This window comes from Bos javanicus, chromosome 28 (genome assembly GCF_032452875.1).
Source record: "Bos javanicus breed banteng chromosome 28, ARS-OSU_banteng_1.0, whole genome shotgun sequence".
Classification (NCBI taxonomy): domain Eukaryota; kingdom Metazoa; phylum Chordata; class Mammalia; order Artiodactyla; family Bovidae; genus Bos; species Bos javanicus.
The window spans coordinates 14,929,061-14,943,909 of record NC_083895.1 but is presented as its reverse complement, the minus strand read 5'-3'; the positions used below and the strand labels follow the sequence as shown (position 1 = coordinate 14,943,909).

General features: G+C 56.4%; 1 protein-coding gene across 2 annotated transcripts in view; it reads right to left on the bottom strand.

Annotated features, from left to right (window-relative positions):
- The window catches only part of RET (ret proto-oncogene), a 53,935-nt gene extending 47,172 nt beyond the window's left edge, over positions 1-6,763 (bottom strand). The window contains exon 1 of one of the 2 annotated variants that reach the window (XM_061404981.1): positions 6,500-6,763. In XM_061404981.1, coding sequence (XP_061260965.1) covers positions 6,500-6,569 — 70 coding nt within the window. In that variant the 5' untranslated portion in view covers positions 6,570-6,763. The remainder of the gene's footprint in view (positions 1-6,499) is intronic. The other variant, XM_061404980.1, reaches the window with a different exon arrangement.
- Positions 6,764-14,849: the final 8,086 nt, after the last annotated feature.

The window sequence follows — 14,849 nt, the reverse complement described above, 5'->3', positions numbered from 1 at the left end:
AAGCCCACTCATGACCAGCCCCCCAGCTTCTGGGTCTTTCCCTGTTTCAATGTATCAGTGTCTTTGACTGTTTCAGGGGAAGAAAAACTTGAGGAAGAAACTCCATAACCTCCTTCCCTCCACTCAGACTCCCACCACCACGCTGTGCACCCCAGATCACCCCCCACCCCCACACCTGTCTCACTCTCGGGTTCTGGCACACAGAACGTATATCTTCCCAAGCATTTTCCAGGCTGTTCGTTAAAGCTTAGGAACTTATACTTTCTCTTTTCCTCTTTTTGTTAATTAAAGTTTAAGAACTTACATGGTGTCTTTTCCCCGTTTGCTAAGACGAAGAACCACTGGAAATTTCCGGCAATCCCACAGGTGGGAATGGGGGACTAGAACCAGTTCTGATGTCCATTGTCTCACCAGGGAGGTTCTGATTGTTTCAGAAGCAGAATCCTTTCTCCAATCACAGGGCAGTCAGAGCTGGTACTCAGGGCACAGCTCGGAGCTCTGCCTCGCTCTCCCGGCCACCCTGCCCCTTGGGCACTTTTCTGGAGCCCACAGCTCTGTGGAACCCAGACAGTAGCTCCCAGGTCAGAAGAGTGAAGGCTTAAGATGGGGATAAAGTAAAGTCACAGTACCTGAATCTGGGGGCGGTGGGCTGAGGCCCCCAGGACCTGGGTCTGTAAGGGCAGGGGCATCTTCCCTGAACTGGTCCCAGGACTGGGCCCTGCCTGCCACAGAGCCCCCCAGCCCCACTAGGTATCGCTGATGTCATGGAGAGCCTGCATTGGCCAGACCAACAGGTGGGCACACACCTGTCCAGGTGCACAGGTGACCTTTCTACAGCGGTGCCTTGGCGGCTATACTCTGTGGAGCCACTCACCAGGCAAAAGCAAACAGAGGTGTTTGCTCAGGGCTGGCCACCTGCTCTCCTTGAGGGCCCAGGTGGCGCCTGAACTGCCTTCCCCAAGGTCCCGCTGGCGTCATCACCCCCACAACCACGCTTTCTAGGGGGAGTCAGTTCTGCCTCCCCACCCTCTCTCGCTCCGCCCTACCTTGCCCAGGGTCTTGGAGTGAACAGCTCACAGGGCCACCGGCTTACAGCTGCCAGCCAGTGGACAGGTGCTAGGGGCTCCCACGTTACCCAGCTGTGAGGCCAGAGTTTGACGGAAGCCCAGGTCTCGTCTGGCCCAGAGCTCAGGCAAGGTGGATGGGGGGAAGGTTGGGAGGCGAAGCCAGGCAGGAGGTAGGCTCCGTCCACAGGGGCTCCCAGGGCTTCAGCCTGAAGAGGACAATACTCTCAGGTCCTCTGAGGTGTGGCGGAGCCCGTCTTAGGAGCCACAGCCTCCTTTGAGCATGGCAACACGGGGGTTGGGGGGGTGCCTGGGCTGCCACTCTTCTGCTCTGGAGCAGGGAGGGAAAGCCGTGTGGGCTCTGGAGGCCTGAGTCTTCACATCCCTTACAGTCCCCCTGAGACCACCCAGGTCATGGCTCTCAGAGGGACATCCTGGGCTGATCTCTCTGAGTCATACTGACCCCCCAGCCTTCCAGGGGCTGAAGCGCGCCCACCCATAAAGCACAGCACTCGGCCCGTGAAGACCCAGGGGAAGCAAGTGAGAGGGAGGGGATGACCTCCACTGCCATCACACCCTGTGGCCCAAGCCCAGGAGGGCCCCTTTCCTGCCTGGCAGCCCACCATTGCCCCTCCCACCCGGCCCCCCAGCCTGCCTTCTGCCACGCACTTCCATTTGAAATCACACACACACATCTGAGATAAGTGACCACTTGGCACTTCCTTTACTGCCCCTTTCTCCTAAAGGGAGACAGCTCTGAGGTCAAAGTCACCTTCTGCGTTCTCCCCGGGTGTACCCCTAGTTCTGGAGAAGCTCCCTGGGCAGCAGGTGGACCCTCAGAGGGTGTTTGTGGGCTGCTCACCAGTGTTATTGTGTTATTATTACTACTAGTAATAGTAATAGTGTTATAGTGTTATTGTTACTATTAAGTCACTCTCTCAGAAAAACAATTGCAGAAACCAGGAGGAAGAAGAGAAAGAAATGAAGAGAAGGAGATGAGGGACTGGAGCCGGAACACAGCCCCCACAAGAGGAAGTGTCCTCCCCCACATCCACAGGAAGGGGCTGGGTCTCCACAATGGAAACTAGCCACTTCTTCAGAATAGAAGGAAGCACTACTGTTGCGGGGGGCACTTCTCCAGCTCTGCCTCTTTCCTGGGGTGCCCAGTGGGCACTTTCTTCTCCCAGCGTGTCCTGGAGTCCAAGTAAGGAGACATAGTCGTACCCATGCGCCCTGAAGCCCAGCCCCTGCCCCCCACCCCCACTCCTCAGCACAGTGGCTTCTGTCAGGTTCTAGGTCCCCAGGCAGAGATGGGTACAAGGGTCACATTCTCAGCCTACACCACTAGCACGCCCCCTCCCCTGGGGCCAGTTATGACAGGACCCCACCTGGAGGCAGTTCCTGGACCCCTAGGATTCCCAGACATCAGCTACAGTAGCAGTCCCACCTGAGAATCAGCCAGAGTCCTGGGGGCTCCTGACTCAGGTGTTGGGGAGCATGGCAGCACACGTCCTCCCAAAGCCAGGCCAGGCTGTCCCTCGGGCCCCCAGAACACCCCACCAGAGGGTGACCAGTGAGTGAGCAGGCTCAGGGCCACCTCTCCTTCCAGGACCCCTCCTGAGTCCTGTCTCAGGTCCCCACCGCCGCTGACCCAGAAGAGGGGCTTGCTGAAAACCAGAGGACCAGGGGTGCAGAGTCATGAAGTCCTCTTCACAGGCTCAGGTACACAGGCTGTGGGAGCCTCAGTTTCCTTACCTATGAAATGGGAAAACAAGGCCACATCCCTCAGGGTTTCCGGACGATACAGTGAGTAGCAGACAGGCGGTGCTGAGCACAGGATCAGCAGGCCGTGGGCCTCCTGGGGTGGCCTTTGCTGGCATCACCTGATCCAGTTAAGACCAATGGGCAGAGGACACCTCTCTAGGATCACAGGGGGAGAAGCTCTCAGGCAAGGCAGCAGTTTCCTGCCCCCCACCCCGCTTCCCCTTGGCACCCCGTACTCCAGTTTAACAGATACCATAATTTTTAATTTGTTTTCTCCTCCCCTGGCTAAAAGGCCATTAGCACCCCATTAGGTGAAAGAATCCCATTTTCTTCACACCACCAAGGAAACAGTGATTTACTTAGCCATCCCTAATGCAATTCTGCAGAATAAAGGCAATTTTGCAATGGTCTCAATAAACTTCCCCATTTGCTCTCTGCTCACAGACCCCACCCTTAGGAGCCTACCAGATGACCCAATCCCTTGCTCCCTCAGAAGGCTGGACTCTGCTAGGGCCCAGGACAGTCAGTGTGGGGCGCAGGCAGCTCCCAGAGGCCAGAAGGGCTTAGGAGGAGGAGAAAGGAGCCGGACCCGGGTGAGCTTGGTGAAGCACACCATCACTTGTCCCTGGCCAGAGAGGGAAGGGGCGGAAAGAGAAACAAAGAGGTTGGAAGAGCAGCCTTCCTGGCTGAGGGGCTGTGCTGGCACCCGCTGGTCCGGGCAGAAGTGGCACACCCAGGTCCAACTGCAGAGGGGCAGGGCCCGCAGCCTGGAGAGCAGGCTGTAAGTCATGGCCAGTATTGGGAGTGAGAGGCCCCAGGGGCGTGCAGGCACAGAGGGCAGGTTCCTCCTAGTGGGCAGAGGGGCTGAGCAAAATGGGACCCCAGAATCCAGGCCAGGAAAATGGGAGGTGTGAGGCCTAGTGAGGAAGAGCAGGGGGTCAGGGAGAAGGTGCTGGGTGAGCGGTCAGCCTGAGACATTCAGGGCGAGCCCTGGAAGCTGGGACTCAGTTTCCTCATCCACGCCACAGGGACGCCGTACCTGCAATGGAGCAGCCAAACGCCACACACTCTTCTGAGAACAACTTCTAGATGGGAGTTCTTTAGCTCTGGATCCAGGATGCCCCAGGTGGACCGGCTGTGCCCCTGAGTGTGAGCAGGGAGGGGCAGGTGTCCCTGTGTATACACACGGGGGTCCCAGTGTGTAGGAGTGGCAGGGAGGGGAGCTGGGTTTCCCAGATGAGGGTGTAGTGTGAGGAGCCGGACATGGGCGTGAGTGTGTCTACAGGTCTCATGATAACGTATCCTTGAGAAAGGGCAGTGGTGTCTCAATGATCGCCAAGAGTGAGTGTGAGAGTGTGTGAGCATGGATTTAGGAGTGTGTGTGTGCCCGTGTGTGCCCTCACACTGATTCCAGAGTGTGGGTGAGTAGTCCTGCCCTACTCTGGGAGTCTGTGTCTGGGATGGCACCTTTTTCTGAAGGCATGCACATTCTTACACAATGAGAGTGTGTACACGTGGAGGGGGTCACACCCTAGGGGTCTGGTGATGTCCTATGACCTTGCTCTGAGCACCCCTGAGCCCTCTAGCCCATCCCTGCCAGCCCTGAGGCAGTGCTTTGCTTCCCCAACACTCGGGTCCAGGCCATCGCCGCTCCATCTGGTTGCCTCCCTACCCGACCTCTCATCAGCCGTCCAGCACAGAAGAGAGCTTCCGGTCTCGGGGAGGTAGGTCTAGGCCAGCAGGGAAGGCTTTCATCCCCTAGAGACCCAGCCCATCCCCCAGGTAACTCATTTGGGGAAGGAGGGTACCATGAAGGAAGGCCACTGAAGGGCTGCATCCACAAGGGGGCGCCCCGAGGCCGGGCTACTCCCAGCCTGGGCGCGTCCCGGAGCAGTGGCCCCGGCTCACTAGCGGCAGGCTGGAGCACACCAAGAGAGCCCCAGGACTGCCACTCTGAGTAAAGTGTGCCCGCAGGCCTCTCCAAACGCCCCGCTGTCTCCTCCTGGGTACCGCGGGGCCACCTCTCCACTCTCAGTGTCACCAATCATGTTTCTTACTCATCCCGTTGGAAGGGTGGGTGGGGCAGGAAAGCTGCTTTCCCTGGATTGGAGGGCCTTTCTCCCACCACCCAACTCCGTGAGTCCAGGCTGTGAAAAAGCCACTTGCATTCCTACCAAGCGTCACAGGTCCATGCTAGCGGCCCCGCTCCCAGTCCAGTCCTCCTAGCCTCAGCTGGACACCCTGGCTAAACATAGGAAAGGCATGGGAAGTCCTCTGCTAGGTTCTGAGGCCGCCCAGCCCACCCTGGCTTCCGGCTCTCACCTGATCACCCGCCCATCACTACAAAGTTGCAAAGCAGAGTTAACAAGAAATCTTCTGAATACCTCGTCTGTGTTTACTTCTGTCCTGTCTTCAGCCTTCTCCTGCCTGTTTCCCCCTCACAGCATCTTGACCCCAGACTCCCAGTGTTTCCCCCATTCTTCCCCCGGGCATGGAAAGGATTTTTCCCCTGCCTTTCCTGTGATGGGCTGGGGGCCCATCCTAGTCTAAGTATCTGCCTCTAGAGCTTAGGATCCAGTCACACAAATGAAACCTTGGGCAGGCCTGTGAACCCACGGTCTATGCAGGACCCAGGGCCAGAAGCAGGAAACCTTTTGTATTACCAAAGGCCGCAGGGAAGGGTGGGGGAGGGTGGCGGGGGCTACTCTCAGAGGGAAATTTGGTGCATACATTTAAGTATTTAAGAAAGAGAAATCGGGGACAATTTGAGAGAAACTAAAATTCGTGGCCACGGGGGTAAGGAGGAAAGATTCCACAGCCTTGGGGTTCATTCATCTTGTCAAGAGTTTTGGAGGTGGGGGCCTTCGAATCCTCCCAGCACCGATGCTGATGGCACACAGCCCTACTCCACTCCAGGATGGTCAGAGCGCTTGGTGCAGGTTGGCCCCGAACCGTTAATTGGTACCAAAGGCCACACCTTCAGGTGCCCCTGCGGGGCAGCAGCAGGAGACTCTAAAGACGCAGGTGGGACTGGAACCAGGGCCGGAGGCGCTGGGCCAGCCCGAGCGGGCCCTCGAGGGCAGCCTCCCTGGAGGCCACAGGCTTGGGGGATTTTTAAGGAGTAGGGTGGCAAGAACGCACAAGGGAAAAGCAACCGTTTTAAAAAGAGCAGATCTCCTCCGCTCTCACCTGAGAAAAGACATCAGAGCTGGAGGAGAAACGCACCGACGTGGAGTGCGAAAAGGAAACCAAGACGGAGCAATCGTTTACAGAAACACAAGTCCTCCTGCCCCAGTGACAGGCTTTCTAGGGCTACCTTACCGTCCTCCCCCAGCTGCACCGAAACGTCGACAAGACCCGCTCGGTTCGCCCCGAGACGCCGCTGTGGCGCGAGGCGCAACCAGGCAGGCAAGCGCGGCTGCGACTCGGGCCCTGGGCACCGACCCTGGCCGCCCGGCCCGTGTCCCGCTCCGGCCCGAGACCCGCCCAGCCTGGGGCCCGAGGCGCGCTGCCCGCCACACAACCCCACTCCCAGTGGAGCCCAGGAGGCCAGTAACTGCGTGGCCCGCTGCCCGCCGCAAACAGAAGGGCGTTTTCGAACGCGTCCACTCCACCGCGCGGAGCCAACTTCGCCCCGGCCGCCGCGGGCACCAGTCCCCGACAGAACTCACCTTCGCCGAGCAGGGGCAGCAGCAGAAGCAGCAACCGCAGCCCCACGGTGCTGGCCGTCGCCTTCGCCATCGCCGATGCACGCTGCGGCCGCGGCGAGAGGGACGCTTCCTTGGGCTGGGGGGCTCAGCGGCGGGGTGCGGTACTCAGCCGGGCCGCCCCATGCCCGTCCCGGAGCGGAGGACGCGGCGAACACTGCGGGCGCCTAGCGTCGGGGCGCCGGCTCCCAGGCACTCTCCGCAGCTGTGCGCGGGGCTCCGGGCGCGGGACTGAGGCGGGGAGGGCGCGGGCTGCACCCGAAGCGAGGGCAGGGGCGGGGCGGGGCGGTGAGGGGGGCGGGCCGGGGGCGGGGCGGGAGGGGCCAGGGTGCGGGAGTAAGGGCGGGGCGCGGGGTACCACTCCAGGCGATGCCCGGTGCGGTTTCCCCGGGGCGAGGGTTAGGAGACCAGAGCCGGACGCAGGGTGCAGCTCCGCGAGTAGGGGCGAGGTGTGGGACCCGGGTACCGGCCTGGCAGCCGCAGCCCCAAGCCGCGCACCTCCGCACGCACAGTCACTCTTCCTCAGCCTGTGCGTCCTCTCGCTGTCTCTGCGCTTCGACCTTCCCTGCCGCCCAGAGAGGGCAGGGGAACCAGGCGGGGATGCGGGGTCTGGGGGGTGGGGGGGGGGTGCGCCGGAGCGGACATGCAGACTAGGCAGGCGCCCCGCCTCCAGGCTCCGGGCGCGGCGCGCATCCTCCGCCATTTCTCGGAGGGGGAGGTGCGGTGGGAGCGCGGCCTCTCTTGGGGCCGGAGGAGGGAGGAGGGGAAGAGCCCCCGCGAGCGGCCGCGAGCCGGCGCGCCTTCTGCGCACTCCAGGGGTGCGCCTGGCGCGTGGCTTCTGTAGTCCCTTCGGGGGTGTCCTAGCGTTAGTTTGTGAACCCCTCTTTAGGACTGGTCCAGCCAATGAAAACAAGAATCAGACTGGGCACACCTTTCAAAGAGACGGGAGCTGGCTTTAACGGGATGCTTGAAGGGTAGTACCCTTTCTCCCCCACCACACATTAGAATTCTTAGGATGTGGGGCTGACAGGGTAGCAGAGCAAGTAGCAAGGAGGAACTGGAGCCCAAAGGAATTAAATTTTTGCCCCAAGAAATGATGCCCATAAACACATCTGATATTAAAGAGGGAAGATTCTGGATCCCTAACGTGGGAGGTCCTGGGGAGAGGTGGTGGGTGAGTGCTAGGCTCCTGTGGGAAAAGTCCACTGTTCTCCTCCCGCCTGCAAGCTGCCTTTTGAGGTCTGGCCCCCACCAAGGCGCAGAGGAATGGGAAGCACATTGGACCTTGGGGTGGGAGGATCCCAGGTCCCTAAGCCTGAGGTGCCCCTATTTCAGGGTCTTTTCTTCCTGCTGTGCACAGAGCCGCGCCCTCCTGCCTGGCTGAGCTCAGGGCTGAGTAAGAGCTGTGCACATCACTGCAGATATGAAGTCAAAGTGAAGTCACTCGCCGTCAGGAGGAGGAGCTGCCAAGACAGGCTGGCTGGGGGCTCTGCCAGCCGAGATGTCCAAGCCGGCCTGTTGGCAGAAGGCCAGGGCACAGTGCTGCCAGCTCAGGAGAGCCACCCTGCGGCCACCAGACCTGGTGTTTCCTGCCTCACCCTCCCAGGGCCTCAGGCCCTTGGACCTCTGGGGCTGGAGTTGGCTGTGGGGGACTCCCCTGGGTGTGGACCGGCCCTACCTCTTGTGCTAATAATATCCACCAAGGCTGAGCGCTCAGGCCTGTGCACAGCGAAGGGACCTGAGTTAGGAAGGGAGATCCCAAGAGAGATTTCTTTGTTACAGGCTTCTGTGGCAGGAGGATGCAGAAGGAAGAGGGGTAGCCTGGAGCATTCTTCCAACTGGCCCCACCCTTGTGGAACCACCCCGGCCAAGCCTTGGCTGACACTGGTCAGGCCGAATGTCCAGTCGTGCTCTGGGTGACCATCTCAAGGGCCTGTTGGACACTGTGCTCCTGCCTGATCCCCTCAGGCCCTTCCACTCCCTCTCCACCACCACCCTTGGGGGTCTTGAGAGGACATCTGACACTATGGTGGGGGTATTGCCTTCTTCTTAGGAAAGAGTCCAGGGAGCCGCCTATGTGCAGTTCTGTCCCCACCTGTGTATGTACACATGTATGCATGAACATGTACCTGTGTCATGTACAGGGACGCGGATGCACACTCTCCCCCATGTGTATGCCCAGAGACCCGACCAGACAGTCATCCAGGAGAGGGCAGAGGTGAATCGCTGGGCTTTCTGGCCTCGGGTCCTGCATATCCATGAGACACCCACGAGACCCAAACAAGGCCCACCTCCACCAGAAAGCCTGATGTCAACTCTTGGCCCCAATCACCCTTCCATGAGCCACCTCAATGGAGTTGTTTTTCTCCTCTGAATTTCTGGCCCCACCTTGCTCTTTTCCCTTCCTTCCTCTGTTCTTCGTTTTCCTCCCTGCCTGCTTCCCTCCCCCTTCTCTGGAAGAATCTCTTCTCCATTCCTCCCTGCAGCACAAGAACCAGGCTAGCTGCATCACTGGGGCCTCAGGGTCTTCATCATGTACTAGAACATGGAAGTAATAATACAGTAACTAACTACCTGGCAGTGCTGTGAGGCTGAACCCAAATGAAGCTTTGACAGAATCAGCACAGTTTCTGGCTTTCTAGAAAATGAGTTTTTTTTTTTTGGCTCTTCTTCCAGGGGTCCTCTAAAGTCCAAGGTGCTGTCTGGGTGGTAGGCTGGGGGCAGCGACCTGGTGTGAAGGTTGTAGGTGGGCTCTGAATTGTATCCCAGCTGTCTGTCTCTAGTCTGTGTGACCTTAGCATGTTTGCAACATCTCTGGGCCTCAGGAAAGCAGAGCTCCCTCCCCTTAGGTGCCTGAGGACAGGTGAATCCGCGGCAATGGGCAGGAGCTGTCCTGGTCATCACTGATTCCCATCAGCTGTGGAAGCTGAGGCCGAGGCCAGAGTGGTTAGTGGACCTTGCTCAGGTAGCACAAAACACAGGTGGCCCCTAAAACAAGCTGTCTGCTGCCCTTAGCTCTGGCTTCCCACCTGCACAGGTAACAAGTATGTTACCTGTATGGGGATGGCAGCCAAAGATACCAGCCTGCAGGAGCCAATGCCTGTCTCCAGCCCTCCCCACAGGACCTACAGCTTTCTTAGTGGAAGGAGAGAGAGCCCTAGAACCCCAGAGTCCTCTTTGCCACTACAGCACTTATCTGAGCATGTAATTACACATTCGGGAGTGGTGGTTGGTTTATGCTCATATCTCACCTGGGCTTTGGGGGCTTTGCTCACATCAAGTCCCCAGCCCAAGGGTACCTCTGGCCAGAGACTGCTGGAACCTGATGGGGCCTCAGGCCTGGTAGTGCCTGCCTCTTGCCTCAAGGACACCAAGGAGAAGGCCTGTCCTGGCTTACAAACAAGCCATAGCAGTAACAGGGAGCTCGAATTGGCCAGTCCGACAGATATGGCCTGAATGCTCTTTAGAAAAAAACATCTCCCAGGGCAGTTTCATAATCTGCCTCGTAATGCAGATTTAGACAAGTTTTTACGAATGCACTTTTTAAAATAGGTCTTAATGGATCCTTTGCAGTAGTTACAGTCCATTGTGTAAATGCAAACAGAAGGCTTTTTGAAAACATGTATTATTGATCAGAAAGGCAGCAGCAATTAGAAGCCAGTATGTCATATCATTCAATACACACTTCCTATACAGCCCTGCTTGTGCTCACTCATAACTTTTTGACAAATTATTCTGTCACTGGGAAGCCTTTTCTTTTCCCTTTTGCTTCTAGAAGCGAAGGCAAACCTCCCCATCAGTTATTAGCTAGAGGTGAGTGAAAAATTAAGCTTACCTTTACTATCGCAAAACCTATTTATGACTTCTCCGGTTTTCAAACTGAAATGGCAAAACCTTCAGGTAAGATGGATGATGCATCTCGATTTGGTCTGTGGCCCACAGTGGAAAAACAAAACGAAACTGGTGACAGGTAGCATGTGCTTCGGGAGGGCAGAATCACAAAGCCAGGGAGGTCTGCCTTGTGGCAGGGTTGCTTACTTAGCCAGGATCCACAGGGAGGAGCCTTGGTTGTCCGTCCCTGGTCAAGTAACCTAAAATGATCAACAAGCATGAAGTTGAGCCTTGTTTTTGCTCAAAAATTCATATCTGAGTCTGTATTTCACCCGATCTGCACATTTATCATTTGCTCTTCTTCTTGAAAAGTTCATCTATTTAATAAATATTTGCCAGGCACTGACTGTTTTCCCAGCACCCTTTTCAAACTATAGTGAACTAAACCAAGACCCTCCCTTTGGGGTACTTCCCAAGGACAATCGCCAACAGGTAAGGCAGAGACACACAGGGCATTCACAAGTGACCCCAGATGGGGAAGGACACGGGGCAGGGTATCAGGGCGGATGTCCCGAGGAGTTGACTTTGGGCAAAGAAGACAGAGCTCTGGGTGCTGCCCACAGGGAGTGGGGAGGTGACAGGGTGGCCCTTGGGTTTCCTTTGTTGCCCCAGCAGGGATAAGGGGTCTTTGTCTCCCCTTGAAGCACCTCCTCGGTAGCCTCACCCCACCCCTCTAGAAGGTGCACTTCTGGTCTCTGAGAGGGTTACAGCCTGCAGGATTGGCACAGTGAGTGCTCTGACCCAGGCAATCTTTCGGAGTGGAAAAAGCCTGCTGTGTTGTTGGTGTGCTGACAAATAGGAAGTCCATTGACTTAATGTCCTGTAAATGGCTTCCGAGGCCTCCTTGCCCAGGATGGGGTGGGTGCAGCTCCAGCATGCTGTGCTGCTTCTACATCCGTCTCAGGCCTGCGGGTGCTGAGACAGTGTGTGGGGGGCTGCCGCTGTCCCTGGAAGGGATGGGGAGGGGGGCCGGCCACCTGCCTGTGGGATGGCACAACCTGTGTGGCTCCCCCAACCCCCTGTGCTTACAGACAGGCCCACGAGCAGCAGGGCACTGACTGACCCCCGGGCTCCCACCCCGATCCAGGAAGTGCTCCTAAAGACCTTGTTCAGCGATGGGAGCAGCCCCAGGTCGGGGGGGTGCTGTCTCGGGTAGAGCTAGGGTGCCCCCATTGCTTCCTTTCCAACACCTCCCTAAAGGTGGCTGTCTGAACCTAGGTAATTGCGGGGGGAGGGGGGGTAGCTCCAAGCCCTGCTGTTGACCCTTTACCCGGTCCCGGTGGGCACCCCTCAGCACCCCTGATTACTGGGAAGCTGGCCAGCCTGGCCTTCATCCCCAGTGCTGTCCACAGAAGGTTCTGTGATGGCGGCAGCTTCCTCTTCTGTCCCATCCAATGTGATGGCCACTAGCCAAGTGTGGCTGTGGATGGTGCGACTCAGGAACTGAATTTATAATAATGTAAAATTAAGTAGTCATACATGGCTAGTATACTTATTGGGCACTCTAATGCTCTAAGAAACACCTTCCCAGCTTCTCCCTGGGGCTCCTGGGGGACTGGGCAGGCTCCTAGCCCAAACCTCCCCCGCCGTGGGGAGAGCAGAGAAGCCAGAGCCTGCTGAGTCCCAGTGGGCGCTCTGATCCAGCAGCTTCCACTCTGTTTCCTGGTGGATTGAAAGTGCCAGAGCCCCCAGCCCCACCCCAACAGCAGCAGTCTTGCTGGGGTTCCCCCGGGCACACTGTCTCTCATCCTGGGGAATCTTCTGTTCCCCTCCAGACCCAGCACCAAGCCTGACCACATCTCCTGAAACCCCTGCCTCCTGTAGGCAGAGTGGGCACTGGAGGGCCCTGTTCTCAGGGGCCTCTTTGGAAAAGGGCTGATGAGCTCGTGCATATTAATATGTGGTAATGAAGGGCTGTCAGGGGACTCTGTGCAGCAGCCTGAGACCCAAGGCCCTGCTCACTGGGGCTGGGAACTCAGCATCTAGCCCCTCTCCAGGGCCCACATCCCTCTGCTCCCAAGCCACCCTGTCCCCAGTGACTTCAGACTCCCCACATATTCTCTGGCCACTGACCTCCACTGGCTGTTCCTTCTGTCTAGAAAGCTCTTTCTGCCTGCTCCTGGCCCCCTCTGTTGTTCAACTCTTAATCATCATTCAGAAGTCTGGGCTCCAAGATACCCCTCTCCCCAGCCGATACTCAGATGCTCCATCTAAACAATTTGAAGGGAACCCAGTACGCTTCCTGGGTTTCCCTGGTGGCTCAGTGGTAAAGAATCTGCCTCCATTGCAACAGTCACAGGAGATGTGGGTTTGATCCCTGGGTTGGGAAGATCTTTGGAGGAGGATATGGCAACCACCCTGGATATGGCAACATCCGCTGGATCATGGAAAAAGCAAGAGAGTTCCAGAAAAACATCTATTTCTGCTTTATTGACTATGCCAAAGCCTTTGACTGTGTGGATCACAATTAACTGTGGAAAATTCTGAAAGAGATGGGAATACCAGACCACCTGACCTGCCTCTTGAGAAATTTGTATGCAGGTCAGGAAGAAACAGTTAGAACTGGACATGGAACAACAGACTGGTTTCAAATAGGAAAAGGAGTACGTCAAGGCTGTATATTGTTACCCTGCTTATTTAACTTCTATGCAGAGTACATCATGAGAAACGCTGGACTGGAAGAAACACAAGCTGGAATCAAGACTGCCAGGAGAAATATCAATAACCCCAGATATGCAGATGACACCACCCTTATGGCAGAAAGTGAAGAGGAACTAAAAAGCCTCCTGATGAAAGTGAAAGAGGAGAGTGAAAAAGTTGGCTTAAAGCTCAACATTCAGAAAATGAAGATCATGGCGTCTGGTCCCATCACTTCATGGGAAATAGATGGGGAAACAGTGGAAACAGTGTCAGACTTTGTTTTTTTGGGCTCCAAAATCACTGCAGATGGTGACTGCAGCCATGAAATTAAAAGATGCTTACTCCTTGGAAGGAAAGTTATGACCAACCTAGATAGCATATTCAAAAGCAGAGACATTACTTTGCCAACAAAGGTCCACCTAGTCAAGGCTATGGTTTTTCCTGTGGTCACGTATGGATGTGAGAATTGGACTGTGAAGAAAGCTGAGCGCTGAAGAATTGATGCTTTTGAACTGTGGTGTTGGAGAAGACTCTTGAGAGTCCCTTGGACTGCAAGGAGATCCAACCAGTCCATTCTGAAGGAGATCAGCCCTGGGATTTCTTTGGAAGGAATGATGCTAAAGCTGAAACTCCAATACTTTGGCCACCTCATGCGAAGAGTTGACTCATTTGAAAAGACTGATGCTGGGAGGGATTGGGGGCAAGAGGAGAAGGGGACAACAGAGGATGAGATGGCTGGATGGCATCAGTGACTCGATGGACATGAGTCTGAGTGAACTCTGGGAGTTGGTGATGGACAGGGAGGCCTGGCGTGCTGTGATTCATGGGGTCACAAAGAGTTGGACACGACTGAGCGACTGATCTGATCTGATGGCAACCACCCCAGTATTCTTGCCTGGAGAATTTCACGGACAGAGCAGACTGGCGGGCTACAGTCCATGGGGTCACAAAGAATCTGGACGTGATTGAAGCAACTGAGCACAAACACACGCACAAGGTGTGCTTCCTGGATTTTGTTGTTGTTGTTGTTGTTTTGGCCACGCCCTGCAGCGTGTGCAATCTTAGTTCTCCAACCAGGGATCAAACTTGTGTCCCCTGCATCAGGAGCATGGAGTCTTAACCACTGCACAGCCAGTGAAGTCCTGCTTCCTGGTTTAACTGTGCTGGATTTATCTCCCGGCCCTCTCCGTGGGGACATGGTGAGGACTCAGGGGGCTAGTTGGATGACCTGCTATGAGGATTGGCCCTGGAAGCTAAGAAGACAGCCTGGGCAGAGGCACAAGGTGCATTCAGGAGGCAGGAGGTGGGGCAGGGCCATCTGCTGCAACAGCATCAGTCCTCACCGGTGCACAGTCACACCCTTCTATGCCCCTTCTTCCTCTGGGCTGCCTCCTCGGTGTGAACAGAAGCCTGTTGAGTCTGTAAACATTAGCAGAAGGGGCGACAGGAGCAGGGCTGGAGCCGGAAGACAATTCACAGGGAGGGAACAAGATGCCCCAAATAAATCATTCGGGGCCTGACATTTGGAGCGTTTGAGTTTGAGACCAAACACAGATGCCCTTTAGATAAATACATTTTTGAGACGTGTTCTGCAGGAGAAGTTTATGACTTTAATAGGTTTTTAGTGTCAGACGAGCATCAGGAAGTGTTTTGTTGAAAGACCTTCTCTTAAAAGCTCGGAATCCTTCTCCTCCCTCTGGCCCTTTAAACAGAAGGATACAGGGATCCTCAGCAAGGGGAGCTTCTCTTTCTCCAGGTTCCCTGGGGACTGGCCCTGGGCCGG